We start from the raw sequence: 23,913 nt of genomic DNA, 5'->3' as shown, positions 1-23,913 counted from the left end.
GATGGACAACATTTCTATAAATGGGTAGCCAGTCTGTCAATGGTACCCTTGCTGAAAAGGCAAAAGAAGAGAACAGATTCTGCCAATATCTGACAAAGCATGTTAACACATAATCAGGCATTCACTAGTCAGGCAGCTGCCCCTGGGACCTTCATAACACAGGTGCCTTTAAGCCATTTCCTATTCACAGATAAAGGAAACAAGCAGGAGATACCTGGGAAAGGAGCAGTCTATTGTCGCCTGTCAAATGTCCATCTTCTAGGCTGCCTGTATAAAAACAGAAAGAACACAAAAGAAACTTCAGCCTGAACTGCTAAATTATAAAACAGCAAAATACTCTCCAACTCCATAACTTTAATCTTCATTTAAATAATAATTTAAAGGTTACTAAAGGAACACCATGTCTTATAAGATGTACCTTCTTCATTCTTTTTCCTGCATCAAACTGAGCAAAAGATCAGTCATGCCCCCAAGGCCAACAACTAGAATAAAGTCAGCAGTAGCTATCCCTGGACTCTCACCTCCACTCTCTGCACCTTTGGTATGGTTTGTCCATGCCTAACCTGTTCTCTTCTTCACCTAGCTGAGATTATTTAATTAATCTTTAAACTGAGGAAACTGGAATTTTCTGAGAGAATCAGTTTAGTGTAAATAAAAGTCGATTAAACTACAGAAAAAACCTCTTTTCTTATTTTTTTAAAACAACTTTAACTTAGCGAGCCTAACAAGTGACATTTCATAGTCAATGTAATCTAAAGGCCACTGAGTGACCACTTTAGCAGTGACTAGATCATGATAAGACAACAATTAGCTTTAAGTAAGGGAAAAGATTTGTATAAGTAGTTTCATTTCTTTTTCATGGTAATTTTAGTAGCATTGCCTGTGTGTTTAATGCTAAACACATGGAACACATTAAAAAGCTTTATCTAATTCTATGGAAGTTCTTGGTGGAAGCAATTCATGGAAGCTATATCTAGAAAATTGTTTTAGGAGATGCATCACAACAACTGGAATTCCCAGATTTTGTTGGGAAGCTCCTGCAGGTAATGCACTGTCTCTGAAACGTAAACTACTGCCATGCAGCACAAAACACTTGAAGCAGAAAATGGAATATTACACGGTACGAACAAATAAGTGTGCAAAACTCTTCTGTACACTTGCATATGAAACAGTATTGATGTCTTGCCTCCTCCTCAAGCAAGTTTTCCAAAGAGCCTAGTTATGATTTCTCGCAACTACAATTCTCATAGCAGATCTACTCTTTCATAAAGGCTGTGTGTGTGTATATATGCATATATATGTATATATAAATATATAACTGAAATTTAAACAGGAAAGTTTCTAAGTGCCTGCAAGAAAGTTATTCAAATTGAATTCACAGTGATAATGAAATGAAAAGGAAGTGAATAATTAATAAGCTTAAGGTAAAATTCAGTATGATAAAATGTAAATAAAAAAAATATTTATAATAACTTTTGCCACTTTTTCTTGGTCACTTTTCGGAGTTCTGTACTATGAGGTCTCCTAGTATTGCCCATACCTGTTCAGCTTAGCTACAGTGACACTTCTCAACTTTTTAGAGGGTCTGCTTTTTCTCTGTTGAATCAGTTTCAGGTTTACAACCTAGGCCCAGTCTTGCAAAGGCTTTTACACACAGGCTTAGCCTTATGCACATGAATAGTCCTTTAGAATTCATTAGAATGATTTGTGCACAAAGTAAGCAGGTGCATGACCAGCTTCACTGAAAGTTTGGGATTCAAACTTCATATTCCTTATTAACAAATGCCTCTTCTGCTTTAGAAAAATATTGACAGTGATGTCAAATGATGAGTGTGATCCTTTATTCATTTGCTATAATACAAATAACTTTATAGTTACTTTATATCCAAAACAGGCATTATGTATTTGGTATGAACACAGAGGGATATATCCAGAGAAGCTTACAGGATTCAAGTACTTATCTGTGTCATATAAATATATTAATTCCTTAAGGTTAATTTGAAAGGCTCAACACAACTACATAATACAGGCCCCCAATTTCAACTATTAGTTTACAAATCTCATATCTAAACTAGATCTGGATCTGGTTTTTGAAGTCTGCCAGGGGGTTGCCAGAACATGGAATGATCAATCAGACCAATAATGACAGATGTGGTCTATTTGATGATAACAGTCTAGCTCCTGGGGTATAGAAATTTATAACTTGAACTGTTGAAGTAGGAGATAAATTTAAATTTTAGTAATATAGCTGTTCCACAGAAAAGGCTAAGAAGACTGTAATGTTTAGAAAAGGACTTGCTCTCACCTAAGCTCAGTGAAAAGCTTGTACATAGCACAACTGAAGAATCTTATTTAAAACATTCCTAAGCATCCATCACTATTATTTATTTTAAAATAATAGTCAAATTATACTAATAAAGATGCAAACTACAGCTTTTAAAATCAAGCACTCAGTAATCAAAGAACCCCAATAGTTAAATTTTCTGTGAAATAAATATGCTATATTCCTGTTTCCTTGTTAAATATAGATTTTCAAGTGTCCCGTTAAACTTGAGTTAAATATATAATACGTACGGCATGTACATATTAATGCAATGGAAAATTATTAATTTTTAGTCTGTCTTCAGATATGAATGCTTAATTTCACAATGCTTGTGTCAAAGTACTGACAGTCTGCAAAAAGGGGAAACACTGTGAGCATAGACACCTACTCTGCAAGGCACCTTCTACATTTTTATGTGATAGTCTCACAAGAAAATGATAGGAAAGAGATTTATAATCAAATCTTTCAAAGTAGTTATAGAAGTCTAGAATTTGCAAACACAGAATAATTATAATAATGGGTCACTGACTTCCTAAGAAGAGCTGTTGAGCTAGGACTTGCAGGGGTCAGTTCTCAATCCCAAATTATATAACTGAACTGAAGGATTTTGTGCAGAGTGCTAATCACATTTTCAGATGGTAGCAAGAAAGGGGGCTGGCAGATATATAAAATTGTAAAATTACTAAAGAAAGAAAATGAAAATAAAGACCCAAGTAAAGAAGAGCATGAAGCAGTATTAGAAAATCACAAGGGTAAAAAAAATTCAGAAAAGAAGGGTCATGGGTATATGTGTGTGCCAGGATAAGGACACTAAACAGAATGCAGGCAACAGCATTGTGAATGTTAGGAAAAAATCAAATTACTGCAAGTCATAAATACAAGATACTTATAGGTTTATTGGTTTGCCTTTCTTTTCTAATGGCAAATCAGGGCTGTATTTCCACCAAGTCATTTTGTAAAAAAACCCCATTCCAACCCTGTCTGAACAGGGCTTTCTAAACTTTGATAAAGTGAAAGAAACACCAAAAGGTCAGCAGAGACATTTGCTTTGAAGGAATTCAGCTCCTACTGGAGAACTAGATTTGCAATTCAGAGCCTTATTTGATGAAGTTAATAAGCACATGACTACATTTTAGGGATGCAGGCTGAGGGTTTTTTCAGCTGGGGTAGTGCTTAAAATTAGGCACCAATTTAAGTATCTTGTGAACCAGGATCTATAAACTTTGTTGGAGTGATGCCTTTTCCTGGGTACTTGGGAAGCAACAGAAATGAAGTGCTCTTAATTCTGAAATCAATGCTTGGATAAATAAATAAAACCTTTTATTTTGGAGGGACTTGGTCATTTCCTATTAATTATTTCCGATTAATTATTTAATGAATATGATACTATCAATTTTCTTTTTATAACTGAGATAATTTAGAGCAGCACTAATAATCTGAATATTAGGAAAAACTACATTTACAGCAGTTGGTGTCAAATTGAACCATTTTCCTGGGACACTGGGCAGAATTCAGAGTATTGTTTTAATCTTTGAAGCTCCAAATTATTTCAGGTTTTTGGGTTTTTTTCTGAAGCATTGCTTCTTTTGCCTCTCTCTGTGCTACAGCTGACATAAGCAGAAGTACACAGCTTAAGCTTTTCAATTCAGGAGAAAAATCTGCTTATATGTTACACAGCCTCCTTAGCTCAGCACTTCACTCTTTGGCTGGTACATTCTGCCAAGCACCCACCTTTCTTTGGGTATTAGTTAGGAACAAAGTTCAAGTGTGAGATGAGAGAATATGGTACTGTAATATTCAGCAGAAGAAACTGCTAGCAATTATGACAGCAGTGACCAACAAAGAGAACTTGTGTCACTTAACTGAGATTTACTGTGATTTTAAATTGCTTAAAGGCACCTACACTTGGAAAGAGGTGAATATGTTTATCATTTTACAAACAAAATAAAAAGAAACAATAGTCCAAAACCAAAAGAAAATGGTTTCCTATTTCAAAACCTTTTTACTAAAATCACAATATTTGATAATATTTAAGAACTTAGTGGGTTTGTGCTTATATTTTTCAAGGTGGTTTCAGTGGGAGAGGCTTTTATATGCCTCAGTATTCCATTCAGAGATCAAAGCTGCAGAAGATTTAATATTATCATGACAACTCTATCCCTGAGTGTTGAAAACAACTCCAGATTACCCCCACCCTTGTTTGTCATATTATTAAAATATCTGGACATTACTGCCAAGTTAGACATATTTAAATCTTCTGATTCCTCTTTCTAAACAAGTATCTCTATCTCTGGCAGTCCACTTCTTGCCAGTTTTCTATAAATTTATTCCAAATTACCAGCATCTTTCCAGCAATGAGAGCTTCCAAAATTTTATTGTTCCACCAGCTTTAGTAAGCACGCCATGTAATTTCCTCTGCCTTTATGGAGGCCTGGATTTACTGTGGCCAGCTTTACTTCCAGAGGCGATTACAAGTGCATTCATTTTTACTGAGCACAACATGCAGTGAGCATATAATCATCTTCTGGAACCACTCCGCTCTGGTCTGTCTCTTCCATTAGATATGAAGGTTTAACATCTTTGCATTAGCTGTATTTGCACATTCTTTTCCCCATGCACTCATTTTCTCACATGCTCTCATTTTCCTAACCTCTTAAATCAACTTGGATTATTTCTGTTCTGTTCATGTTTGTTTAATGCATTGCATAATTTAATCTGTGAAACTTCAGATGATACCAAATTTATTCAACTAGCAGTTGAAACCCAGATCAAGGTCTTCTGAGACAGAGCAAGTAGGAAGAAAATCTTTCCCCATAGGAATCATTACCATTTCTCTAAGAGAAGACATTTACAAACAGGAAGAAGGCCAAGATCCCGTTTCTGCTTAGTAAATAAAAGGTGGGCATCAATAACTCTAGTGACTACTTCATGGTCTTTTGCCTACTTTTCTTGTAATGACCACTGAAAAAATAATGGTGTATCACCCCCACTGTCTCTTGAAATCCTCCACGTTCATTAAATCTCTCTTATATTTCAGTGTATCTTTCTGATATTTATATGCTTATCTGTTTATTTTTCATTTGAAATGCTTTTTACTCCAAAACAACCTCTGGCTACAGGTAAAGATAACATGTTCAGAAGCAAAGGAAAGATCTTAGGCCTCTCAGTTAGGAAAGCTACACGTACCCATTGCTAAAGTAGGACACATCTGCTCCATCACTCCAGGAAAGATAGATTTTTCCGAACTGGAAACTATCAGGTAGCTGAGCACTCATCATTTGAAGTTAAAAATTGGTTCAAATGCCTGGACTTGGTCGGTCTTTTCAGGTCATTGGGAATTCAGTCAGGACAAACTGTCTCCTGCAACACTGAGAAACAACAAGCAGTGCCAGGTTGTTAACATCTGTGGTCCATATTCTGCTCTGGCCAGCAGATCATTTATGTGTTAATTCAGTGTTGTAGTGCTGGTGGGGAAGGGGAAAGAGCAATGTATTTTCCTTTATTTTTGAAAGCTTCATGATTTGATCCAAATGACATGATTACACTTTGCAGGGTTCTCCAGCTGCATGTCCAGAGACAAAACTGCAAGAGACAAGGCAGGTTGAAGCAGCCCTTGATCACGAGCTGGAATTAGTATTGTTGCACAGAAATGCAAAACAAAATTTCACCAATTTTTTTAATTGACTACCATATTCTGTGCATGAGGGCTTGTTTTTTCTACAAAAACTGTGTGTTTTCAGGAATTAAGTAAATTTCTCTGTGTTTCAGAGCTTCTAAATCACATTCTGTTAAAAGTATTTCTGAATCCAAAGAATGGCCCTCATCAACAGAATCCAAGCAAATGCCATCTAGTTCACCCTAGATACGATATTCTTGCAAAATGCAGATGTCCATGCAATATATTTGTAATCATTAGCACTGAAGTCCTCTTTGGAACTAATTTTTCTCTGGAACTGAGCAGAGCTTTCTCTGCTTGAGTCTCCTCAAATGTTGTGGGTTGCTGGTGCTGAAAGCCTTGTTTAGTAGGATTCATTTTCACTATATCAAGGTACGTCTTACCTGGAAAGGAACCCCTAAAACACCTAATTTTCATCTGACTTTCTAATATTTTTATTTAAGAATGTTTTAACATGTGTGTATACAACTGCATTCACCCCTTTTCAATGGAATAAAAAAGTACTGGTAGAGGGTCAGGGAACAGAAAGAAGTGCAAAGATCAAAATTAGGCTATCAAAACAGACATGAGGTAGGAAACCTTTATAAGCATTTATACTGTCTTAGGAAAAAAAATTTACAAGTAAACTGTCTTACAGGAAGAGAATTTTGCAATCCCCATAGAGTACTCAGACAAGCCCTGTAGTCTGATTTCAAAACAACGCTGCTGCAAGCAGAAGAGTCAAGGCTTTGAACAACACAGATGAATGCAAAAAAGTACCGCTGAAACAAGGGCGGCAATCTGATCTACTGAAATAAACACTGGTGATCCTCTCCCCCACGAAGGAGCACTCACTGCAGGCGTGCACACCAAGCGCCCGCGCTGGCAGCGCCCGGAGGCCGGGCCGAGCTGGGCCACAGCCGAGGCTGAGGGAGCGCGCGGCCGGCCGGGAGCGCGCCCCTACAGCGGCCCCGGGAGCGCGCCCCTACAGCGGCCCCGGGAGCGCGCCCCTACAGCGGCCCCGGGAGCGCGCCCCTACAGCGGCCCCGGGAGCGCGCCCCTACAGCGGCCCCGGGAGCGCGCCCCTACAGCGGCCCCGGGAGCGCGCCCCTACAGCGGCCCCGGGAGCGCGCCCCTACAGCGGCCCCGGGAGCGCGCCCCTACAGCGGCCTCGGGAGCGCGCCCCTACAGCGGCCTCGGGAGCGCGCCCCTACAGAGACCCCGGGAGCGCGGTCCCCGGGCCGGGCCGGTGCTGGGAAGCCCCGCCATTGGCTGCCGCTCCTGTCCATCAGCGCGTGGGGCGGGGCCAGAGCCAAGCGTTCGTCATCGCGGGGCGACGGCGCGGCCCGGCCCGGTGTCATGGCGGCGGCGGTGGTGGCTCCCAGCCCGCTCCCGCCCGGCGCCCGCGCTCCGCAGGTCGACCCTGCTGCCTCCGAGGTAGCGAGCAGCGCCCTGCGCTGTCTGGCCGGGCTGGTGGGGCAGGTGAGTGAGGGGCGGGCAGAGGGAGAGGTTCTGGGCGGAGCTGGGCTGGGCGCCCTGCCCGCCTCACATCACCTCGCTCTGGGGGCCCGCGCAGGGCTAGCTGCTGCTTCTCCCCGGCCTGCGTGACCCTGGTGGGCTCCAGGGATAGAGCACGGTGCTGGAGAGGACATAAGTCCGCCACAAACAAGGGAGCTGCCTCGTTTGTGGAGGTTGTTCGCGCCTGGCTTCTGGCTGGGGTGGCGGTGCCGCCTGCCTCCCCCTCTCCCTCCGGCCGGGGCAGCCCCAGGGTGCGTGGCTGCTGCTGCTGCTTCTCTCCCACAGCCGGGACCGGGCCTTTGCCTGACAGTAACGGGACGTCGGGTGTCACTTTGTAGTTTGACGGATGATCTCTTCCATGGGAAAGTGCAATTTGCTTAATTGCTGTATCTTAACTAATTTCTCTGAATTGAAAAGTTACTGAAAGCTTGTGGTGCATTAAATCAAGATAAATGATCAGGAGGTTGAAGTTAGCCCTGCCTTGGTAATAATATGCTACAAAACACACAGTTTATCTGAGGGTCAGACTTTTTAGAGGTGCTCTTCTCTATGGTACTTAAGTTGAAACGCCTACTTTTTGTTTAGTAATGTCTGTGAATTGTATAACACAGCTGCAGTAGTGGTGGAAGGCCCTTATCAGGAGAAGGTTTTAGTAATAACTTAATTATTGCTATAAATAATTTGAAGATTAATTTTCCTCTATGGAAACATTTATGTAGTTCCGTGAAGGCAGTAGAGGCACACTCTTATTTCAAGAATTATTAGTTTGAAGGTTTGAGGCCAGATGATACACAATATCTGCAGGAGCTAGTGTAACTTAATGTATGTTTGGTACAGAAATGGGCTCTTAGATGCAGAAGCAGTTTAGGAGTAGCTGCTGGCTGATTTGAAGGTATTTTTTAGATTATTTCACCTCTCATCTGTATAGAACTCTATTATATTTGCTTCTCACCTCCAAGTATGCTAATAGTTGTCACTGCTTTCAAACAAAAGACAATCAAAATTAAGGGCTTGATAATTCAGGCACACACTTAAGAGTCTCAGTTTTCCTATCTCTAAAATTATTAAAAACTGCCTTTTTTGGCTTTTGAACAGGAGTACAGTGTTAAACAGTGTGATGTTCAGACACAGCTAACTTGTAGGACTACTAAGGTATAAAAACTATCTGTTGAGGTTTAAAGGCCCCATAATTATTCCTGGTAAAAATTCTGAATGTGATCAATGAAGAGCTCTTGACTGTCCGTTTATCTAGTTGTGAGGACAGCACTATGAATGACAGAACACATCAGAGAAATGTTGGAGTTCTTGTATTTATGAAATATACAGACTAAGGAGAAAGTTTCCTAAGCTTTTAACTAGGGTATTCATCACAAGTTTAATTAAATGTTTCTAAACCTACATTAAAAGCTTACTTTTCTCTTGTGACTTCAGCAGCTTGCTTTTTCTTCAGAGCTGCCTCTACAACTAGCATGTTACTGGAAAGGCCCTAGTGATTTTTAAAAATAACTGGGTGTGCACAGACAATAGTGAGAGAGCCATTTAGAGTTGCTACATCCCCTCAATAGAATTACAGTAGCTATAGTGCAGAGTATAATTGTCTTCTTTAGTGTTTGGAGTGTCTTCTTTCCATGACGACAGACATATTTTACTGTCCAGTGTACTGGTTAGATAAGGATCTGGTTGCTCCATCTTAGCTGTGAAAGTCCTTTTAATTACTCAGTTATGATCCTTTCCAGTTGCTGAGTTACACACTTGTCTGCCTCTGCTTGAGTTCTGACAGATTTAACTGCTGTGTTTTACCCCCTTGTAGATTCTAGCAAACTGTCTTGCATTTTTGACTGAAACTACTGATTCCCCATTTCCCTTTTATAGAGATGACTGAGCATGTGCCAAGTTGTTAGCGGTCACAGTTTGTGATTCATTATAGTAGTTTAAGTTGGATTTATGCTAGTAAATTGGGCTGTAACCAGCAATATTTCTAGCACAGGAATTTTTTTACTGGAGCAATCAATGGCAGTACATGGCCAGGAGGACATCTGAGAATAACAACTCTTAAAACCAATATAGCTGATCCTAAAAAGTTCTTTAAGATTCAAGTGATATCCAGTGTTTTCATAAAACAAATTTCAAAGGGCTGAAATTACTTATGATCCTGTAAATTGAATAGGCTGTAATCAATCAGACAAAGGCTTTGAAGTTATCAAAACACTGAATTTATAAATCTGCAACAGTTCTAATAAGCAATAGGATGTGAGAGACTGAGAACTTACTCTATTGTACTAGAAACTTTTGTTGATGCAGGCGGGGTTTATTCTTTACTTTTATTTAAAAGCAGTGTCTGTGAGTTAAAAAAATGACTGGCCTCTAAATTATTCTAAGTTAGAAGTTCTGTTGGTTTTTGTGCATTGAACCACCTGGACAGGAGTTTTCCATTATGATATGAAGGCACATATCAGCTTATTCTTTTTGAAAAAAGAGGCTTATTAGGGAATTTCAGTAGCACTTCTATTTTGTTTCATTTGAATGACTTAATCTACACCTTTTTTACCCCTGTCAATAGACTGTAATATAGCATGTAGGAGATATTACTCTAGAAACTTTGTGCAGAAGTATGTGCATCAGATGATCACATGCACAGTGGCTTAATTCCTAAAATAAATTTTATTCCTACTAAATTCTAAAGACATTCTTGATTTTGAAACTTGTTCAAGACTAGTATATCCTAGAACATTACTTTTCCTACATCCTGTGTACTTAGCTTAGGTACTAAACAGGAATAATCATTTATATGAAAATTACCTAAAATACTTTATGTATCTAGTCAGACTGTCTACTTTGCTATGTAATTTGGGAACTAATCCTGAATTTAGCACAATCTTTTACTAAAGAAGGAAGCTTCAGGCTTATAGTTCTTCACACAATGGTCAGTGCTGGGATTTGAAACCAGCATGGGAAGCTTATCATCCATAGCTTTGCCTTCAGAGTGATGGAGGCATTCTTGTGTCCAGTTCTCAGTGTTTGCTCATACACTTTGTGGTGGCCTCAGGACACATGTTTATACACATTCTGTGTTCATGTTTATAGTATTTGATGCTGTTAGAAGTTAAATGTCTTTAGACCATGAGTTAGAGGTCACTTTTGTCATCTTCCTGAGGTACCTTTTAATGTTTCCACCCCCACTTTTTTTTTAATGGAAGGAGTGAGGAATAGATGTACAAATATGCATATGAATTGGGATTTCAGTGTTACAAGCAGAATATCAGTAGGTCCTCTTGATTTCAAACAAGAATTTTACCTGTATTTAGAATTTGGGGTATCACTCGCAGGATGTTTCGTTGGAGAACAAACTACTTGGCTTTGGGAAATGAAAGGGATCATCTCTTTAAGATCTTGAGAAGAGCTTTAATGTAACAAAAAAGACAAAATTATGTGTGAAAGTGTGTTAGCTCATTAGTTTATGGACAATCATCTTTGTATTAGAAAGTGTATTTTTAGCTTATAGAAGATACACCTTTCTTTTAAATAATACTTCAAATTCATTATGTGTGTTTTTCTTTATTGTCTTGGGAGTTAAACATTGCAGTTCCTTGGCAGTGAGAATAGACTGTGGCAATTGTTCATTTCAATACGAATGCATATATACAGGAAAATAGTGTGATTTGAAAACTGGTTTAATAGTGTTCCTATGTAATCTATTGAGATATTAAAAAAATACATACTTTTATGCACTTAATTTTAATATAAAAATTCCTTTGTATTAGCATCCAGTAAAAAATCAGAAATGTGCCATGGTCTTACATCAAGACATAGGTCATGCGGGCATAGATAATCTTGCAGTCTTGAAACAAAATATGTGAATTTACAGGAGACTGCTATCCTGGGTCATGTTTCTTCATATTGGTAGTTCTAGTATCTATTAAAAAAGAGATCGTATGAGTAATTAACATGAACAATATCCTTTCATACAAGAATTAATTAAATAAAGACAAGGACCAAAGTAATACAATGAAAGTATGATGAGTAAGGAATTTTTAGTTTTAGAATATATTCTACAAATACTAGCTTACTTGGGACTATGATAGCTGCTTGGACTATAATTAATATCAAATCTTTCTAATGTTCTCATCTAAAATTGGAATGGGTCTGTATGAAACTGAGCATAATTGTTGTTTTGTAGAAGTTTTGCATGCTTTTTTGATGTTAATACAGAAAATATATTTTTTTATTGTGTCTGTTTTGCCCTGTTGAAGCTTAATCTCGGAGAGGATATTGTGAAAGTTGTAATCGATTGGAGCAAGCTTCAGAGCACATCAGCACTTCAGCCAGCCTTGCTCTTTAGTGCACTTCAGCAGCATATTTTGTGTTTACAGGTAAATATTTCATGGGACACATTTGACTTGACAAAAGTGATCAACAACTAAAAGTAATCTCAACTGTAAAATTCCAGTAATTTTGATCATCCGTTGCTGTGTTGAACAAAAAAGGAATGCAAAAGTGTTAAATGCTTGGGATTCCACTATGCTCCATAGGTACTTACATTTACAGATTTTTCAGATTAGTGGTGGGAATAGCCACTGTAGGTGAGCAGGCTGAATAAATGCAGCCTCATTGATTTCTAGACTTGCATTGTAAATGTGATACATTTCCATCTATGGTGGGTTATAATTAAGCAATAAGACACGGCAGGTGTGTGTCATGCTATGATAATGATTCCATGCGTTGGGTGAGTTTTGAGGCTCATAGAGTGCTTTCAGTGGTTCAAGAAGTGGCATTATCCCAGCATGACACATCCTGGAGTGTCTTACTGCAATTAAATATATTTTCAGCGTAGGTTTTTTTTTTTTTTTTTAAAGAGTAATTTCTTTGACATTAATGTCTCATCTTGCCAAGTAGCCAGTCACCATTACTGTCATTTCTTTTAACTATTTGAAACTTTCCAACCCTGCCAAAAGTAATTTAGTTGCATGGCAGGGAGGGTGAGCAGTTCATTAGCTGGTAACTGAGCAGTGTTTTGACCTTGAGAGTTCATATGTAGAAGATGGGATTTGAATACTACTTTTTTGCTTCAGCTAGTCAATTAATTATTTGAGGTGCATAGTACTGAGAGGATGAAAAGGGAAGATTCTGTATTTTCTTGTTTGTAGGTAAACAGAAGACCCTTTGTTTTCCAGACATCCACCACACATCTTTGGTGTGATGAGCAGAAAGAGAAAATATGCAAGATAAAAGCAAATAAAATTTGTTTCCAACATGTAAGAATGCTGCAAGTAGGAATTTGATTCCATTTCAGAAAATTTGACTGCTAAATGTCATGTTGTCTTTAAAAAAATTAAAATAATTTACAGAGAGAAAATGAGCAGTGAAATTCAGACTAGATGAAACTGATGGAAATTAAAAAGAGACCAGAACATATATGTGTACTGAGGTTTTGATGTTATATGTACGTAAGAGTTATTGCAGTAAAATAAGCATTTTTCCTGCCACAAAAGTCAGTGCCTTTTCTCATTTAATTCATGACCTAAGCAGATAATCAACCGTGTCAAGCAAAGCATGTGTTCATGGTAATGCCTACAAATTTCATGTCTGTGTTCTCTCATTCACTTGGACAACTACAGTTTCAAGTGGAGAATATAGTGCTGATGTGATAAAGTAAAGGCTTTACAGTGTAAGAGCACTGGATTTCATGTTAAGGAGGAAAAATACTAAGCCTTACTGTTCTGAGTGAGCATTTGAATGACATGTTAATTAAGTGGCATTGATGCCAGTGATTGAAGCTTTGATTTAGCTAGTAACATGGGAGTATGGGCAGATTTTTTACAGAAATTTGGGAGTTTTCCTCTACAAACCTCTAAAAGACACGGGTCAAAAAGGTCAGAATCGTGGTGTATGCAATATTTGGAACTTCTTTTTAATCTTATTATGTTGTAATTCCCAAAATTATTTCCACTGTTTTGGTTTGGAAATTGTAATAGTACTTGTCTTCTTGGCTTTGGGACTTTTAGACTTTTATTTTTTTAACCCTAATACACTGTTTTCTTTGTTCAGCCTCTCTTAGAAAAACTCCAGTCATTGATCAAAGAGGAAAATATAGGCCAAGTTGAACCTGCAGGTAAAACAGAAAGCCGAACATGTTTAGATGTTTATGATGGTAACAGTCAGACTGAAGAAAAATATGGAAGTTATGACTTGAGAGATCTGAAGGATGCTCATTTTAATTTTGATCCAGAAGTGGTCCAAATAAAAGCTGGAAAAGCAGAAGTAAGTGATTTATGTGAGTTTAAAAACAGAAAAATAAAAGACCTTTCTAAATTTTAAATTTAAAGAATGAAAGAGATATATGCCATCATGTTTATTTACCTGCAGATTGACAGGAGGATATCAGCCTTCATCGAGAGGAAGCAAGCTGAGATCAATGAGAATAATGTCAGGGAATTTTGCAATGTTATTGATTGTAATCAAGGTAACTGGCTAGCCAGACTTTAATCTTCATACCAGTTTAAGTTGTGTGGGGTTTGTTTGTTTTTTCTTGCTTGTTTTCTTTGTTGTTGTTTTGTGGGGTTTTTTTTGTTCTTTTTATTTTTCAAAAGCACTAATCTGTATTTAAGATGGAACTTTTTTTTTAAGAGTAACTTTGTTTTAAAATTAAATTTAAAAATTTAAAACTTGCATGTGCACTGCAGATGTCAGATGGAAAAATAAATTGAGTAGTCACTGGATGACAATGTTTAATGCATCCCATACAGAAAGATTATATCTATTATTGTGTAAATCTGAAGAACTGCTATCTTAGATCAGATGATTTTGTAGCTTTTGTTCCCAGTGTCTCAACTAGATGTTCCTCCAAAGTAAATGGAATTGCGATTCAGAAATGTCTTATGAATTGCGTATTTAAATTGAAGTTAATTTAGTGCTAGTTAAATTACAAAGTAGTATTTTTTACAATGAATTTAAATTACTAGCTACTCTCTTTTTAACATTGTTCACATTGTAGTACAATTGGCTGTATCTGTAACCAATCTTAAATCCATCTGGCAGACTGGATCCCATTTACAGGATCAGTAACTGTAGCCAAATGCATCTTTGAAGTTAAGACAGTTTTATGTATATAAAACTGTAAGTAGCACAGAGATATTTTCTAAGTACCTGTGAACCCACATGTGCATTGTCTCTATGAGGTACTTAAGCTCTTAGAGATCAAAGCTTATTGTTCAGTAAGCTTCTTAGAGAGTTTGACTGCTTGAATGTTAGTTGGAATGCAAAGGACATCTGAGGTTTAGTAGAATATGCTAGATAGTGAAATACTGTTTCCCAAAATTGTTAATTATGTACAGAAAAATTGATAATAAGACCTGTCACATTGTTCAGGCATAATAAAATACGTGTAAAGCTTTGGTGTAATGAACAGAGATTAAAATATAAACATTAGAATAAATTAAGGTTGTCTATACTATAGGTTTTTATGGTTAAGCAAATGAAAGAAGTCACATGGATCAGAATAAATGCAGAAAAGTTTAGGAAAGAATGCTGATGAGTAAACTGGATCAGTGGAAAAATAGGAGAGTTTCAGAAAAGGAATAAAACCAGAATAACAGTGGTAAGTAGGAAAAAGGCTTCTGTACATGAAGAAGGACATAAGTTCCAGAGAAATGCAGTGAGAAGTAAGAACCAGATACATTTGGTCCTGATCCAGTAAACTTCTATGTACACGTGTGCCTATACTTATATAAGTGACTTATCCAATTAAGAGCAGTAGGTCCATGCGAGTGTGTGAAACTATTAATGGGCAAGTGTTTACAAGTATTTCTGGGTTTTTTTTTTATTGTTTGAAGCATTTTAATTAGATTTATTTAAAGCATCAAAGCTGAGAGTGGTTAGAATATTTTCAATTACAAATATATAATTTGGACCTCACTTGTTATATCATTATTTATTTAGAAAATAGCTGTGCCAGAACAGATGCAATTTTCACACCCTATCCTGGATTTAAAAGTCATATAAAGGGTAAGCAACTCTTTTAATACCCATTTAAGTGTCCAGATATAGATATAACAGCACTGATAAGTTTTTGATATCAAAACTTTTTATAGAATGCTCAAAAATGCAAACTTAACATATTGATTTTTGACTCCAGTGAATACTTTTACGTCTTCATTTATGTCTTCAAGGTTTTAAATCCCTTAACTGCTTCAGTAAATTAATGTTTAGGCACTAAAGACTGAAACAAAGTAGCCTATTTTCATTGTCGGAAAGGAAATGTGAAAAAGATAAAGCAGGACAAAGAGGCTGAACAATACTTAGTTTTTCTTCTAAGGTGACGCCATCAATAAGGAATTGAGATTGAATAGGATTATCTTCTATTTTTCATTAGTTGGTGTAAGTGTATTTTAGGACAGTGGAAGTTCTAAGACAGATTTATAAGAAGTGACAAGCTGGAGAATGAGTTTTTCACTGCATTGTTTTTTGGAAAGGAATTAATAATATAAAAATTATGTCTAACAGAAGTTGTGTATAAAATACGGGTTGTTCATCTGCTGCTCTCTAGGTGTACGCAAGTTACCCTTCTTGACAAACAAACAAGATACCCAAAATGAGAATGGAAGTAACCCTCTTCTGCATTTTTGAGAGTGGCAATATTCAGTTATCTGCTTGATGTTGGTCCTAGAAATCAAATATTTTGAGTTCTATAATTCATAATAATACTGTAAAACAAAGTAAAAACTATTGAAGGGTATAGTGAGCTGAGAAGGAAATGGGGAAATGAGTTTGATTTTAGAATTTTTCACAAAGAACCTCTTTCAATAGTCACTGTTTTAAAGTGAGTGTTAATTTGTTGGTTGGATGGCAGCATAATACAGGAAAAAAGGGAAATTTGCACTTCAAGGAACAGTTCATAACTGAAATGTGAAAAACACTTGGAAAGGAATTGGAAGTAAAACCAGCATAAATTAAAGCAAGAATGTGGCATGTGGCCTTCATGAAGTATTAAGTAGGATGGTGTGTGTGTGTGTGTGTGTGTGTGTGTGTGTGTGTGTGTGTGTGTGTGTGTGTGTGTGCGCGCACGCTTCAGCATCTGGCCAGTATAGTCTTTAAATCTGCAGTACACTGCAGTAGTTCTGTGAGGAGGAATTACTTAAGTAATTACTTAAGGAATTACTTAAGGAATTACTCTGATTTAATGAGAAGTGAGCAAATCTGATGAAGACATGGCTCAGCATGGGTAAAAGACAGTCCCAGATGCAGCTGAAGAGTCACTAAAGCTTTTACCCAAATGACAAAAATTAGAAGTGAACTTCCTTTGTATTGGTTCTTTCAGTTGTGTACCTCCCTTCATCTTCATGTATTTATGATACTTCCTGTAATATTAGGTCTGGCCTTTACTTTGCATTCATAAAAGCTCACATGTACAACTGCTGATATAGATATCAATGTTTCTGCTGTTTATCAGCAGCTGATGACAAATTCTTGACACTGCCATTCTACATGACTGTATGACTAATTCTTTTACTTAGCATATATAAAATCCAATGGTTATGTTAGCTTTAGTTACTCATGCAAAAAAATAAGAAAATGCTTTTACTTGAACTTTTGATCTCAATGTGTGGAACCCTTCACATGCAAGACTTTTGTAAAACTGATTTAACACAGCTTTTCATGCTTCAATATTTTGATTTTTTAGTTAGATCTGCTTTGTGTTTCATGTGCATATATTTGAAATTTATTTTCTCTGTATCTAGTTTCTAGGGTAGTAAATACATATGGACCTCAGACCAGATCTGAAGGAACGCATGGGTCCAGTCACAAAGCCAGTGTACCCATGCATGATTGTGGAAACCAAGCTGTCGAGGAGAGATTGCAAAACATTGAGGCACACTTACGGTTACAAACAGGTTTGTATGATGTTTTAAATTTTGACATTGGTGTGTAGTTTTATACTGTAGTTACAATTACTGTGGTGAAACTGGGCAAGTCCATAAAAACTGATGCTGTAAAAAAAGTGGATGGATCCACTGGAGGGTTTAGTTCACCCCAAGTACAGTGATCTAGTGTTTAGGGTTTTATGCCCAAAATGGAACCCAGGTTTATGCCCAATTTGAGATGCTGAGTTAGTACACTTGTACACTTTCTGTAGCGGCAATAAGAGAAAGGCATATCAGAACAGGATTTAAAATAATATGGAATATCTGGAGATTTGGGTTCTCAATAGCTACTGGAGTCCTGCCTTGACCCGCTGAACAGGAAAAGCTGAGTTTAGGACTAAGGGCTGCTTCATGGACAACGTGTGGGCTGGTGGTAGAATCAACACAAAGGATGACCTGAAATCTTTTCCTAAAGATGGGTGTTTCCTGAAATACATTTAGGCATAAAGCTTATTTCCCAGAATGTGGTAAGCTTGTTGTCACTGTTTCTCTTTAGGCCTGCAAACATGAGTCCATTTCTTTCTCTAAAATAAATGCCATAGCCATCAGGCTACTGATGTTTTTTAGGTAGTTTCTTTCCTCACCCCAGACCCTGTTTTCCATAATATGGCACTGAGGCACAATGATGCTCTTATCAAGGAGGAATTAGGCTTTTTCTTGAAAATGATTTTCAAAACAGAAGCCAAATCTCCATCTAGTAAAGTGAATTTTCTACACATGACACTGTGGGCACACTTGATTTTTTTTTTGTCTTCTGAATGCTGAATAGATGCCAATCCATTATCTTAAAAATATTTGAAATGTTGACTAGTTTGCTAGATTCCTGTGACTGCATAGTGGATTAAAGTTCTCTGGCAGCAAGGGGAGAGTAAGATATGCATAGATACTCTTGAGGCAGCAGTTAGAACTTGATGCATAGCTCTATAGGTGTCTCAAAAATAAGCTGGCTTTTGTGCATGGAAATAGAATTTGGAAGTGGCTGGCCAGCATTAGGGTTACAGTGTGTAGCTTTGGAATTTATGCATATCAGGCACAACAGTTGGAGGTAGCTAAGGAGGGATCCTTGCTTCCAGGTTGTGCCTGTAAAAGGTAATTGAATTTTGTTTGAAGGAATGGATCAGCTAAACTAAACTATAGTATAGGTTAAGAAGATGGAAACATGCAACACCAGCTCAGCTCCTGTTCAAATCAGCATTCATGGGGAATGTCTCAATATTATTTGATGCATACCCCAGCAGCTGTGCAAAAAAATACTCATCTGAACAGGTAACATACCTCAGCTACTTGTTCCATGAGTTTTTGCTTCCAGCAACAGAAAGAGTTAATCTTGACTCACTGGCTGCTTTTCAGAACAGCTTCTAGTGTTAGTACTGCTCTTTTCCCTTTACATTAAGAGAAAGCAATATTAAGAGTGATAGGTTAGCCAATTTAATTAGTAGCTGCTGAGTGTTTAGAACAGAACTGAAGGAGTGAAAACTACCTGCATCATTGCTTCTTTGAAGAGACAAAATAGATGAATGGCAAAAGAAAGAAAACCAAAAAACCCAAACCCCACATTAGTGCTTATTTTGGTCGTTTGTGGAATAGAGCTGTCTTGTCTAACAGACCCAGAAATAATAGGAAATGAGTTTCAAAAAGTAAAAGCTTGCTATGGCCTTGGTTGTCAATGCAGTTCAGACCCAGACTATCATTTTAATTAGAATAGCCAGTACTTATTTGTGATAAACAGTTATTTTATATAGTTATTTAATTATAAAATACTATGGAATGCAAATAAGATGCTTGCTAAGGCTGATCTTTTGATCAGTTCTATTTTTACATGGGGAAACATGCCCAAGCTTCTATAGTATAGATGAAAACAGCAAACGGGTTGAGGTGGGATTTTTTTGGTGTTATTGCTTTTGTGGTGTGAGTGGGTTTTGTTGTGGGGTTTTTGGTTGGGGTGGTTCTTGGGTGAGCTTGGGGCTTTTTTGTTTGTTTGGTCATTTTTTTAATTTTTTTTTCCCAGTCCTCTGTTATTCAATTCAATACACACATTCCCCACTCCTGTTCTCCCATCTATGGTCAGGCAAATGCTGTATTCTTTGTCAAGCACAACTCATACTTGTCCTCTAACCTCTGATGCTCAGTGGAGATTGTTCTGAGAGAAACCTATCTTAGATATCAAAGCTGAATTAATGTGTGGTCTGCCATCTCATCTGTTCTCTCCTAATGCTGGTGTCAGCTTTGAAGTGGCAACATTTCACATATGACCAATGTATTGTAAGAGTCATCATTAGTTGTTTCAGGGACCTTGACAGACAGACAGCCTACCACATGGAGTTGTCTTACTGCTTTCATTGACTGCACTGGCTTATCAATCAGGTTTTACCCTGGATCATATTAATTATCCTTCCTTTATATTATTCCATCCATTTATTTTGTTCAGCTACTGGTTGATAGCTAATCTTGAAGAATTCAAATGTCAAACTTTCAATCTTTAGTTAAATAAGTTATTCAAGCACTCTTCCTGATTTCTTTGCATTACTACTGATGTATTTAGGTGGTCCAGTTCCAAGAGACATTTATCAGAGAATTAAGAAGCTTGAAGATAAAATCCTTGAGCTGGAAGGACTGTCTCCTGAATATTTTCAATCTGTAGTAAGAAATTTTTTACCTTCTTTCGGCATATCTAAGTGTGTTTGTGCCTTTTGTGCTTGAATCTTCGATGAAATTCAGAGAAAAACTTAGAGAGCAGACACTTAATAAACAACTCTGGCTTGGTGTAATGGTTATATTACATGTAGACCATCCAATCAAGTTCATATTTAACTAATTTCTTACTCAAAAGAAGAAAGTATCTGTTGGGGAAAAAATTGCTGCCACCCAAGCTTAACTAATTTGTAAGAAATGTGTCAAAGAGGTTGTATTTCTCCCCCTTGCCTTGAAATCTGAAGTGCTTCTTATGTCAAGAAAATTGACTGAAGTTTTGATTTTTGATACAAATCATTAATGGCTTAAAACAGCTGAAATCATTCAGGCTTCTGTACATGATCTGATTGCTAACAATACATGAATAACTTCCAAAAGGATGAGAGAGTAAACTGTTTAAAAATTGCTTCATGTGATTCTGTGATTTAGTTTTCTTTATTTCTGGTTTTCAGGAATAGTTCTCTCTCTCTGAATAGTACACCTTAACCTTCACTCACCAAAGGGTATTAGGACAAAGAGAACATTAGTTTTTACTACATTAAGCTTTGTTTGACTGTAGAAATTTCTTGTCTGTTATCTTGCTCTTCTTTCTTCATGTAACAGTAAGAATGTTTCTTTTACTGTTGATTGCATTTTAATTTGCATCTTCTCCCTTGAGACCAGCCAAAGAAGAGTCAATTAATAAAGATCAATAGCAATAGTATGCATTTTGTTTAATTTTTTAATTTGTGTTGGAGATCAGTAAAGTTCTTTATTTGTGAGGCTATTCCTTCGAATGGCTGAAAACCAGAAGTTAAAACAGTTACACTATCATAAGCTGAAATTTCTATTGAAAATGCTTTAAGATCTCTAGAATGAGGATCAGGGAAAAAATTGTGATGGTGGCAATAGTAGTGTTGCACAGTAATTAGCACATTTTATCCAAAGTTTTGCATAAATACTGGTGTGGATATAGGCAAATTTTAGGGACAAAAATATTGACAGTTTCAAAAGCTCGATTCTGTCTGAAGGAAGCTTCAGTTAAATTGATAGTTGTTGACTGCCAAGTATGGGGAAGCTTCAACAGCTTCTGACTGCTCTCCAGTAGTATTTCTCATGATCCAAAGTACTTAATTAGAAAAAAGATTTCTTTAATCCATGGAATGGCAGTGTTTTTTCTATACTTTAAAGACTCTTGACAATGTTGTTACAGAATTATTTGTGATCTTCTGTCAGTGCAACATTAAGTCTGTTTTGATTGTCTTTTCTTCAGAGCTGTTCTGGCAAGAGGCGAAAGGTTCAATCTCCCCATGTAAGTGCTATTAACTCTTGTTTTTCTTAAGTTTAGTTTTGAGTGGAAAGTATGGAGAAGTTCTTTGAAGCAAGTATGTAAGTTCTGAGAAGTAGCAGCATCAGTATTGGATAGCTTGCTGCCAAAGAGAGGGAAGGAGACAGAAAGCTAATGGAGGTTACAATGAAATGAGTTTTCTAAGAATATATACTAGGGTTTTCACCAGTTAGGAGGATGACAGAATAAAACAAATGTGTAATGCTGTTAATCAAGCTGAGAGTAGCAGGCAATTTCTGTATTCTGATCAGCCCTCTATTAATGTCTTCTGGGGTTCTTTTGTGGCTTAGTGGTTTTTGTTGATTCAAATTTTTTTCTTTCAATTTGCTTTATTGGTTTATGAAAATACAAAAGTAGAAGGGCTGGCTTGGCAGAAGATTTGCAGAAGGACCCAACATTATAGCAGATATTAACCTGTCAGTAAGACTTGCCATTTTCACAACACCTTTACATAAGGGATTGCATTTACCATGTACCTCTTAGGCCACAAGAGAGAAGTTATCATTGGTGCAGGTGGGACTATGGCTGGAACCTTGTCTGCTCCTAGCTATCACCCTTGGAGACAGATGGACAGGCGAGAATGCTTAGAATGGGATATGGGTCGTCTGGGACTTGAGAAAGTAGGCTTATTTAGGAAAAAAAATGACCTGCGTAGAGTGAAATATTTTTATAAAAAGAATGATGACCCGCTTGTGTAAGACGACATAAAAAAAATTGTCAGGTCAAGTGGCACAGAGGAACTTGATGTTGGGCAGTAGGAAAAAAAACACCTTTAGCTGTAAACCCAAGTTCTGCAAAATCTAGGTAGTCTCATCCAGTGTTTTAACATGAAGGGATTTCTTGGGTTCTTTTATGAGCAGATTAAACAAGCATCTAATAGAAGTAGCATGAATATATTGATCCATGATTAGGACTGTCTTTCTTGCAAGTTTACATTCTTTTTCCTTCAAATTCAAATAGGCAAAGACTAGATTCAGACAATTCTGCAGAAGTAGTTCTGTCACTTAGTGCAATATGCATTGACCTCAAGTATCAAGTGGTAAGCCACTTCTCTAGCAATTATGAGATGTAAATGATTGTGATTTTTATTTTGTTCTTTTAGCAGAGCTATTCACTGGCTGAACTTGATGAAAAGATCAATGCTATAAAACAGGCATTGCTGAGGAAAACAAAAGAAAGCAAGTCCAAGGAGGCTGAGCAGTTTCTTCGATAAAAGTGTTTTCAGAATCCTCATCATGATTTACACATACCTGAACCATAGATCTGAGTAGTGTTCATCAGACAGGACTAGCAATGAAGACAAAGAATTGCACATAAGCTCCTTTTGGATGATCTTGAAAGCTTTCAGACTAACTTGTTTAAAAGCAGCTTTATTAATGAAATAGTTACTTTAAAATGAAGAATGTTTCAGGAATAATAATAATAATCTGTTCCCTTCTGTTATAAAGGAGGACTGCAGCATTGTTAGTATTTGAAAAGTCTTAACCTGCATACAAAAGCTACATCTCACAAGCAATTCTTGGTGATTAAGTATTCAAAAGGACTATCTTTTGGATGCTGTTCATGTAAGTAGTTTGCATACACCTGTGAAATTAAATTAAATACTTCCTCAGAAATAAACTGACTTGGGGAAAAAAATTACCAAAACCTTGCAGTAGGCATGCTTACCTGTGGGTCTTTTTCTGTATTTATCACTGTTTTTACAGCTGTTAGAAATGCAGCAAATTGCATTTTTGTGTGACAGGTATTTATGGAAATCCTATATGTGTAAATAAAAACAACTGTTCTTCACTTTCAGTGTCTTGTGGAAATTCAGATTTCATAACCTTTTCACAGTGTATTCTAAAAACCATCCCACAGGAGAATTTGAGGAGCATGCCAGCAAGGCACCAACTTCCATTCCATGTGCATGCTTACATGACTTTTGAAGCATGAATGTTAGCTTAAAGTCAGATCTTTGGCCAGACAGTGAAGAGAGATTGTGTCGTGACTTTTTGTTTGGTTTTGTTTGTTTTTTAATAAACTGTTTTCTATTTATACAAATTCTTTTATTTACTGTCTGTCATTATTTCAGTTTAAAAGAAAAGTGGCTGTTACAGAGGGAGTTTTACGTAAACTGCTCTGCTGACAGCTGTCATATTTTTGATGTCCCTGTATCAGTTTCTGTGACAGGTGATATGAACAGTACTGACTTGACACAGCCTTTGGAAGAATAGGTGTTTTCTGTGACCTTGTCTTTTTATCCAGAACAACATTTGTTATAGCAACTGCAGCTCATGTTTCTCTGGAGGTGAACCAGTGGAGACGGGAGAGAAAGCTACTTGAGCTCTTGTCTTGGGCTTCAGGAAGGATAAAGTATGCTAGTAACCTCTAAGGTGCTCCTTCCAGGAAGGAAGGATATCTCGGATACAACAGTGGATACACAGAGGTACTGGTACAGTTGGAAGATTGTCATGTGTGTTACATATCAGTACAGTCTCCT

General features: G+C 37.2%; 1 protein-coding gene across 4 annotated transcripts; it reads left to right on the top strand.

The window, feature by feature from the left end:
- Positions 1 to 7,296: 7,296 nt before the first annotated feature.
- Positions 7,297 to 23,468, top strand: MBIP (MAP3K12 binding inhibitory protein 1). Of its 4 annotated transcripts, none has more exons than XM_058862383.1 (10): positions 7,297 to 7,460; positions 11,747 to 11,866; positions 12,641 to 12,748; positions 13,542 to 13,754; positions 13,860 to 13,956; positions 15,432 to 15,497; positions 17,231 to 17,383; positions 19,956 to 20,053; positions 21,357 to 21,395; positions 22,537 to 23,468. In XM_058862383.1, exons 1-10 carry the CDS (start codon positions 7,338 to 7,340, stop codon positions 22,642 to 22,644), a joined length of 1,125 nt encoding a protein of 374 aa, XP_058718366.1. In that variant the 5' UTR covers positions 7,297 to 7,337; the 3' UTR covers positions 22,645 to 23,468. The 4 variants fall into 4 exon arrangements, with proteins under 4 accessions (XP_058718366.1, XP_058718358.1, XP_058718382.1 ...); XM_058862375.1 differs by having other exon boundaries at positions 22,534 to 23,468; XM_058862399.1 differs by lacking the exon at positions 12,641 to 12,748.
- The last annotated feature ends 445 nt before the right edge of the window (positions 23,469 to 23,913 follow it).

This window comes from Poecile atricapillus, chromosome 1 (assembly GCF_030490865.1).
Source record: "Poecile atricapillus isolate bPoeAtr1 chromosome 1, bPoeAtr1.hap1, whole genome shotgun sequence".
Taxonomy (NCBI): Eukaryota; Metazoa; Chordata; class Aves; order Passeriformes; family Paridae; genus Poecile; species Poecile atricapillus.
Note: the sequence above shows the minus strand (reverse complement) of the source record. Positions and strands in the feature narration are given on the sequence as shown.

Coding starts and splice junctions, on each gene's coding strand:
- MBIP (XM_058862375.1), top strand. CDS start 7,338: ATGGCGGCGGCGGTGGTGGCTCCCAGCCCGCTCCCGCCCGGCGCCCGC. Junction 11,867..12,640: donor AGCATATTTTGTGTTTACAG/GTAAATATTTCA, acceptor TCTTGTTTGTAG/GTAAACAGAAGACCCTTTGT. Junction 20,054..21,356: donor CTGAATATTTTCAATCTGTA/GTAAGAAATTTT, acceptor TCTTTTCTTCAG/AGCTGTTCTGGCAAGAGGCG.